The sequence below is a fragment of the Culex quinquefasciatus genome, chromosome 1 (genome assembly GCF_015732765.1).
Source record: "Culex quinquefasciatus strain JHB chromosome 1, VPISU_Cqui_1.0_pri_paternal, whole genome shotgun sequence".
Classification (NCBI taxonomy): domain Eukaryota; kingdom Metazoa; phylum Arthropoda; class Insecta; order Diptera; family Culicidae; genus Culex; species Culex quinquefasciatus.
Window position 1 is genome coordinate 115,727,307 of NC_051861.1, and position 9,493 is coordinate 115,736,799.

At 30.9% G+C, this 9,493-nt stretch overlaps 1 protein-coding gene across 1 annotated transcript in view; it reads right to left on the bottom strand.

Moving 5' to 3' along the window:
* LOC6046907 (transcription factor SOX-10) overlaps positions 1 to 6,550 on the bottom strand; it is a 36,085-nt gene extending 29,535 nt beyond the window's left edge. The window contains exon 1 of the mRNA XM_038248816.1: positions 5,980 to 6,550. Coding sequence (XP_038104744.1) covers positions 5,980 to 6,314 — 335 coding nt within the window. The 5' untranslated portion in view covers positions 6,315 to 6,550. The remainder of the gene's footprint in view (positions 1 to 5,979) is intronic.
* Between the last annotated feature and the right edge of the window lie 2,943 nt (positions 6,551 to 9,493).

The window sequence follows — 9,493 nt, forward strand, 5'->3', positions numbered from 1 at the left end:
AAAAATTTCGACGGTTTTGTTCGAACGCGAATCAGTTCAATATGGAGCGTCGGATCGAGGTGCTCTTTGCTGCGTTGAGTTCGTATAAGCCCAAGGAAGGTTCTTACGCTAACTAATTGACACTTTGGCCACTCTGGAACCGATTCCGGAGCATCGGCAAATTGTATGGAGAAAGTTACGTAAAATCATATTTTGATCACAGGAGGCTGAATAAGCAAACAAGCTAAAAACGTCAACAAACGAGAAAAAGACAAGACGAAGTTTGTCGGGTAAGACTTGTATATTTTAAAAATGGACCACCCTGGTGTGAATCGGCATCAGTAATGACACCAGTGCGGCAATTTTCAATCAAGCAAAACGTGCGATCGTCGCAAAATAAGTTTGTCAAATTGTTTAGAGTCGCGGTGCACTTGTCCGTCAGGTTCTAATTAGCGCACACCAAGCCCCTTGGCCGGGGGGTCATCTAACCTTAATGGGACATTCCGTTTTGTCGCCGCCAGCGTCATTTTAGTGCAACAGTGCTAATCTACAAACAAAATGCAGTTTTTCTTTTCTGCAGAAGTGTGTGTTTCAACGTGCAAGATGCGTTTTGTCACTGTTGACATGTTTCGTTAGCGATTGTTAATTCTGTCTGCGGCGAGGATTTTTCGCTATTTTCGCTTCTGTTGAGATTTGTTTCTCACATTTCAACTACCTACATCTCTTGAGAAATAATTCCAGCTAAATACAGTTTTCTCACTTACACGCAAAAATATTCAAAATAAAGAAGGTGGCGCCCTCATTTGGCGTGTATCCCTCTTTTTGTCAACTATAAAATACAAATTAACATCAAAATGACCGCTGCCGCAAAGAGAGAGAAACCCACGCAATGTCGGCACACGTTCCAAGCCGCAAACCAAACACATGGGAATTTAATGCCACCTCCAATCGGCTGGAACCCTCGCCTTTTTTTTCAAAGCCAAACTTTTGGGTACCGTGCACCGACTCAGCTTTGAACATGGGAAATTGATTCAGTGTTGCTTAAAAAATCACAAAGCAACCAACTTCAGCTGACGGTTACCGGCTACAAACCTTCAAACAACCACGGGGTCATAAACTAAATTGGGAGAAAATTTCGGCACGAATGGGTCAAACAAAACAAAAAAAAACAGCTCAAAATCAGGTGGAAGGTGTGAAGATCCGAGGAAAGCTTTTCGAAGTTCCATAAATACCGACTCTGGGGGGAGATGCTAACGAGAATGTAAACGCGTCAATTTGAGGCGTTTTTTTTCATCTCGGTGGGTTTTTGAAGGAGTTGTGACTTTGGAGGGTTTTGGGAGGATGGGAATATTTCCCACACTAATTTGATGCTCGTCGGCAGCTCGGAGATGTGCCGGGATGACACATATTCACTCTTGAGATTGGGCTATCTCAATTGGCTTTGATAATTTTTCGTTGAGATTTGTTTCCATTTACGGTCTGTAACCTGGAACACAATTCTACTTAAATTTACTTTACTCCAAACATAAAAATAAAAGTTTTTCATTTATTTTCGAAATGTTTAGCTTAATATCTTTACGATATTTTTGTGGGAACTTTATTTAAAGACTAGAAAAGAGTGAAATCTTTGAAACTTCGACTATTTTCAAGATTCTCGAAATTCTAAATTTAAGTTTGATTCTCATTGACATAAAAATAGGATTCAGACACATTTGGGCCAAAGGGTAGAGAATTAGTACGCCTAAAGCCCTATGTCAATTGTTAAGTACAGCGGTAAAAACACGCTTATAACCCATTTCTGATCACTGTTTTTCATTTCAATGCAAATAAAATTGTCAAGACGTTTTACGAAGAATCAACTATGGTCCCTTTGGAACGTGCTGTCAGGTAGGATGCTTTCAGTCAAGAAAGTATTTTTTTGAAAATTGAATAAAAGAATTAAAACAAATCATGTAAAAATTCAAATTACAAGGCAAGATATTCAATAGAAAAAGTGTTTTAAAATAAATATGCAAGTAAAAAAAGAAAAGAAATTTTTCACAAAGAAAAAACTTAAAAAAATGTTCACAAAAATTCAATGTTTTCAAAGCCTGAAAAATCATTTTTGCGTGAAAATAAAAGATTCAAGCAAAGAATCAAGTTATGAACATGCGTTCCGTAGTCCTACGCCATTTCGGTTATTTCGAAAAAAAAAACTGTTTCCTAGTGACAGCTAAAAGCTTCATGTTTAAAGCTTTTACAACATGTTTTGGTTACACAAAAAAAATGTTTAATTTTGGAAGGTTGATATTTTGGTTAGTTGAATATTACCTCTTTTTTGAGTAATTTAACTCTGGAGTTTTTTTTTTTGAAAAGGTCCAAAAACCCAAATTTCCAGTTTTTGCTTTTTTTTTGCCGCCTTGAGTCAGGGGTATTAAAAAACACCCAAAAAGGCAAAAACTGAAAATTTGGGTTTTTGGACCTTTACAAAAAAAAAAAACTCCAGAACTTAGAAAATGTGTAAAAATGCGAACCTGATGAAAATTCATCAGAAACTGATCGATATTCACCAATTCCTGTTGTAATACTTCACTTTGTTTTTAAAACAAAATCTGTTACCATTTCCTGAAGAATATTACCATCATTTTGTTCTGTGTAGGTACCAAGACTTTTTACGGCACATACATTTTGTAAACAAGAGTGTATCCCTCACACGCTTTATGTACGCTGTCGTCTGAGTGAAGGGATATACTCTTGTTTACAAAAGTAATGTTCCCTTTTTAAATGCAAGTCTCCAAATGTCTATTTGCTCGGTCTATGCAACGATCAAAACAAAACAATATTGAAAATATTACCTTTAGATACAAGTGCTAAAATGTTCAACTTTTCAGCACCCATTTCAGTGTTCAAAAATATTCGATTTACTTTTACTATTCGATTCTGTTATTTTTGGTAGAGAAAAGTAGGCGGTTTCGTCGTTCGAGAGTGGCAAGAAAAGTAAGTAATTCCACGACGGAATTGCAAAAAATAGTATCACAGATCGAAAGGAATTTATAAAAATCATGCTTAATTTTTTTTTCATTATTATTTTAGCATTTTAACATTATTCACAATAGTTTCAACATTGAAATTACATACATTATTTCATTCATTTTTAAATGTTTTAAGTTTTGTAACAATTTGTGTCCATCTTCCCAATTGAGAACATTGAATTTTGAGCTGATTATGATAGTAATATAAATTAAAAGGCCATTTCAACAATTTTAAACTCTGAAATATTTCTGTAAGTTTGCGAAATAGGACACACAATTTGAAAGAGGGTCGTACTCATTTAACCCTTTACTGCTCAAATTATTTTTCGACGTTTTTTTTATTTTTCCCGTGTTCAGGAGGTCATTTTGTGCTACTTTTGTTCTACGAAAAACTTCACTTCTCTTGTTTTATGTTTTTCTTGTTTTATTTTAATTTGCATTTATCTTGTTTAGTTTATTTTTGTTTTTGGTAATATTTTGTCTATTCTACCACCTCCTATCATGACATTTTGCCTATTTATTTTTTTTATGTTTTAACAGCCACTTTTAAATTTTTCTTCCGTTTTTACCGTATCAAAATCAAAATCAAATTATTCGCTCTACGGCATTGCCTTGGCGTTCTCGATGGTGAGATTACTACTCGAAACTAGGTGTCCGAAGGCTTGATTGTTGAGGCAATTGCAAACCTCTTTTTACACCTTAGCTTCCATCCACCCCGGGATTCGAACTGACGACCTTTGGATTGTTAGTCCAACTGCCTACCAGTGACTCCACCGAGGCAGGACCCAGGGACCTACACCTGGACTGAGCTAACGACCTAACCTTTTTAGGTTAGTCCGGGGCCAACACTTACTTCCCGTCCGACGGAAGACGTGATCAGACAAATCTCGTCTCAAAATTTGCCACCGGGACCTTCTGGGATCAAACCCAGGCCGACTGGGTGAGAGGCAACCACGCTTACCCCTACACCACGGTCCCGGCTTTTACTGTAATGTTACTAAAAAACATAACTAAAGTTGACCCCTAAATAAATGACATTTTTAAAAACATTGGAAAGTCACATAAAACAAGTCAAACTTCCAACCCTAAAATATTCTCAAATTTAAAGAGTTCTTCTTTCCAATGCTTTTTAAAGATCAAAAATTGGTTAAAAAATATGTTTGTCTAAAGGCGGGGTTAGGAAACTTTGGGTCAAAAAGTAATTCTGAAATGAAAAAAAAAAAAAAAACAAATGTAATAAATGGCCGGTAAGCATTATTATTTCATTTGAGTACAGATTTGGAAAGCATAGGTGGCTGAATTTGATGGGGGCCAATGAACTAAATTTCATATTTCAAGTCAGATTTCCAAAACTTTGAAATATAGAGTAAAGAGAAACCTCTTTTTACGCGGTGGCGTTACGCTTTTTGTTTCGTCAATTGCTCTTAAACTACACAATATTTTTGCAAGCTTCAAAAAGCATTTTGTAGAGCTGAACAAAACCTACAAATTGCTTTTAAAAGATTGCAAAAATGTTTCGTCGTTCCAGAGAAATCGAAGAAATATAAAGCGTAACGCCACCGCGTAAAAAGAGGTTTCACTGTAATACAAGATGCTTTATACAATGTTATGTTTGTGTTATTGTTAGAATTGTAAAAATCAATGAATTTCACATAATACGTAACGTAACAAGTTTCAGTTTTATCACGGGTTCAAACCACAACTTTTTTATCGAAGGCTAAAAAATTGACCACTCACCGTCACAGTGTTTCGAATAATTGTCCCCGGATTCATGATGAGACAAAATGCTCTCATAGTTTCAAGAAAATCGAAGAGAGGACGGGGCATTTTTAATCCAATTTTCGTGCGAGTTGACAATGAATGGCCTTGTATTTCAAGTGATAGGCTCTCAAATAGATAACAATATTACAGATAAAAAATATTTCAAAAAGCGTAGTTTTTTTCTGGGACAGGTTGAACAAAAAATAAACGTGGATTTAGCAACTTGATAAATATGGGAAATAAAGACGAAAATCTGAACATTTATCATTTAATTCCAACTGAAAATATTTCTAATCGAATCTATCTAATCTAATCTATATGATTGGACTCTCTGGCTGTCGATCTTCTCGATATCAATATTGCTCCAGCTGTCAATATATTTTTCAGTCCCTTCAAATAGATTGCTTTGATTTTTCGTTCTATAATTTGATAACTCCCGCTCTCGACGGTCCCTTCAATATTGACAACGAGAGAGTCCACTGTAATTCATTCAATTCCAATTGAAAATATGATACAAAACATTCATTAAATGGTTCAATTGAATCCTAAAATTAAGAGTAAATTTGTGATGGTTTTGTTCACAACGATAAAGTTTATTTTTCTACAATCGCAATGGATTTTTAAAACAATTTCAAAAAATAACTTTGCGGCCCTTTTTAACGGCAAAGGTCCTACTAAACAGCTCGTATCAAGGGGACCATAGTTGGATCCATCGAAAAAATGTTGTCTTGTAATTTTTTTTTTTGAAAATGAAAAAAAAAGTGATCAGAAATGGTTTTTGATCTTGTTTTTTAGCGTTGTACAAAAAAATGTACATAGGTTTTTAGGATCCTATTCCAATAACATTTTTTGTGAAACCCGACTGGATAGTTGATTCTGATATTTAAAAAAACAACTTCTAATTTAGATTAAGCTGAGATATTTTTGCAAATGTTGATAATATGAGAAGCACCACCAAGTTTAAGCTTAATCAGAATAAAGATGCATTTTATTGTATACGATTCCAATATCTCTGTCCAAATCATTTGTTTATCCGAGAAGAAGAAAAATCCCCAAAATATTGCAGTATTCGAAATAGGAAAAATGAATATTTTTAATAAGATTAAAAGCAATAGAATTTGTTAGTTCTAGATAAATATGTTTTTTTCTAAAACTTATTCTTTTAAAACTTTTTTTTCACAAAATTGATTCACAATTCGGGAAACCCCCATCATCTTGTCCGACTTACTTGACCACGTTAGTGGGCGGAGTCCACTTGTACTCCTCAAACACCTTCATCACCGCTTTGGTCAGCTTCTCCTTATCATTGGCGCCAACCTTGTTGTCCTCAACCGACGCCGACGCAGTCGTCGCCGCCGATCCAGCAAAAACAATCGTCCCACCGCCACTGTTGTTGTTTAGTCCTTTCCTCGATCCACCACTACCGGAGCTGTTGACACTGTTGTTGTTGATCAGTGTCACATTGTTGTTGGCTATCTTGGCCAGGAGGGGATCTTTCCTCGCCAACGCCTTCATGTCATCCAAGGTCGTCGCCAGCGAATCCTGATGGATGCCGCCGTTCATCGTGTCGAAGAAAGAGAGAGAGGGGTTTGGACCAGATCCGGAACACACTGGATCCTATTGTAGTTTGTCACTAGCCAAGACACGCCGCACCAACACTAGATCACAACGCACACACACCCACTTGACCAAAACAACAACAATCGGGTAGCCCCTCGTCACTTGGAAATCTCTACACAACTCTACACGAAACACGTCTCTCCGCGCGGTCTAACGACGACGACACGATCATCCGCGACAAAGTCTCAATCGAAACTGAAGGAGACTTGAAGACTTGACGCAGAGAGCACGAGCAGAAGGAAGCCCCGGCCGGGTGTTTGAATGAAGCAAGATGGACTGAGAATGACGATGGGTGAGAAAGAGAGAGAGAAGGAATATGAAGTATGTAAATTTTGGGATCTACGGACGAAGTCGGCGGCGACGGCGAAGACGACAGTGATGGAATCGAGGGTCTTTCGTTGAATCTTGATCAAATAAGCACTTTTTGGGCACAGAAATTATGTTTCTGGAAATGTCTCATTAATTTTTTAAGCTGAGTGGGTGTGTTTAGTATTTTAGTATTTTAGTATTTTAGTATTTTAGTATTTTAGTATTTTAGTATTTTAGTATTTTAGTATTTTAGTATTTTAGTATTTTAGTATTTTAGTATTTTAGTATTTTAGTATTTTAGTATTTTAGTATTTTAGTATTTTAGTATTTTAGTATTTTAGTATTTTAGTATTTTAGTATTTTAGTATTTTAGTATTTTAGTATTTTAGTATTTTAGTATTTTAGTATTTTAGTATTTTAGTATTTTAGTATTTTAGTATTTTAGTATTTTAGTATTTTAGTATTTTAGTATTTTAGTATTTTAGTATTTTAGTATTTTAGTATTTTAGTATTTTAGTATTTTAGTATTTTAGTATTTTAGTATTTTAGTATTTTAGTATTTTAGTATTTTAGTATTTTAGTATTTTAGTATTTTAGTATTTTAGTATTTTAGTATTTTAGTATTTTAGTATTTTAGTATTTTAGTATTTTAGTATTTTAGTATTTTAGTATTTTAGTATTTTAGTATTTCAGTATTTTAGTATTTTAGTATTTTAGTATTTTAGTATTTTAGTATTTTAGTATTTTAGTATTTTAGTATTTTAGTATTTTAGTATTTTAGTATTTTAGTATTTTAGTATTTTAGTATTTTAGTATTTTAGTATTTTAGTATTTCAGTATTTTAGTATTTTAGTATTTTAGTATTTTAGTATTTTAGTATTTTAGTATTTTAGTATTTTAGTATTTTAGTATTTTAGTATTTTAGTATTTTAGTATTTTAGTATTTTAGTATTTTAGTGTTATTTTAGTATTTTAGTATTTTAGTATTTTAGTATTTTAGTATTTTAGTATTTTAGTATTTTAGTATTTTAGTATTTTAGTATTTTAGTATTTTAGTATTTTAGTATTTTAGTATTTAAGTATTTTAGTATTTTAGTATTTTAGTATTTTAGTATTTTAGTATTTTAGTATTTTAGTATTTTAGTATTTTAGTATTTTAGTATTTTAGTATTTTAGTATTTTAGTATTTTAGTATTTTAGTATTTTAGTATTTTAGTATTTTAGTATTTTAGTATTTTAGTATTTTAGTATTTTAGTATTTTAGTATTTTAGTATTTTAGTATTTTAGTGTTATTTTAGTATTTTAGTATTTTAGTATTTTAGTATTTTAGTATTTTAGTATTTTAGTATTTTAGTATTTTAGTATTTTAGTATTTTAGTATTTTAGTATTTTAGTATTTTAGTATTTTAGTGTTATTTTAGTATTTTAGTATTTTAGTATTTTAGTATTTTAGTATTTTAGTATTTTAGTATTTTAGTATTTTAGTATTTTAGTATTTTAGTATTTTAGTATTTTAGTATTTTAGTATTTTAGTATTTTAGTATTTTAGTATTTTAGTATTTTAGTATTTTAGTATTTTAGTATTTTAGTATTTTAGTATTTTAGTATTTTAGTATTTTAGTATTTTAGTATTTTAGTATTTTAGTAGTATTTTAGTATTTTAGTATTTTAGTATTTTAGTATTTTAGTATTTTAGTATTTTAGTATTTTAGTATTTTAGTATTTTAGTATTTTAGTATTTTAGTATTTCAGTATTTTAGTATTTTAGTATTTTAGTATTTTAGTATTTTAGTATTTTAGTATTTTAGTATTTTAGTATTTTAGTATTTTAGTATTTTAGTATTTTAGTATTTTAGTATTTTAGTATTTTAGTGTTATTTTAGTATTTTAGTATTTTAGTATTTTAGTATTTTAGTATTTTAGTATTTTAGTATTTTAGTATTTTAGTATTTTAGTATTTTAGTATTTTAGTATTTTAGTATTTTAGTATTTTAGTATTTTAGTATTTAAGTATTTTAGTATTTTAGTATTTTAGTATTTTAGTATTTTAGTATTTAAGTATTTTAGTATTTTAGTATTTTAGTATTTTAGTATTTTAGTATTTTAGTATTTTAGTATTTTAGTATTTTAGTATTTTAGTATTTTAGTATTTTAGTATTTTAGTATTTTAGTATTTTAGTATTTTAGTATTTTAGTGTTATTTTAGTATTTTAGTATTTTAGTATTTTAGTATTTTAGTATTTTAGTATTTTAGTATTTTAGTATTTTAGTATTTTAGTATTTTAGTATTTTAGTATTTTAGTATTTTAGTATTTTAGTGTTATTTTAGTATTTTAGTATTTTAGTATTTTAGTGTTATTTTAGTATTTTAGTATTTTAGTATTTTAGTATTTTAGTATTTTAGTATTTTAGTATTTTAGTATTTTAGTATTTTAGTATTTTAGTATTTTAGTATTTTAGTATTTTAGTATTTTAGTATTTTAGTATTTTAGTATTTTAGTATTTTAGTATTTTAGTATTTTAGTATTTTAGTATTTTAGTATTTTAGTATTTCAGTACTTATTTTTTTAGTTTTCAAAACACGTGCCAATTCTCAAAACCTCCGTTTGGTGCTCTTCATTCAAGCTTTTTTCTTCACTTTGAGGGATGCCGATTCGTTCGACCGCCGTCTCTCATCTTTCCATGGCATGATCCGCTCCAAGTTTAGTCGCTTCGAGGAGGATTGGCTTAGCGTTAAGTCGATTTCGTAAACGGTCAACACAAAGTGAGGTTGGGACGGGAAGGTGATGCTAGACAGGGACGGATTGAGTTA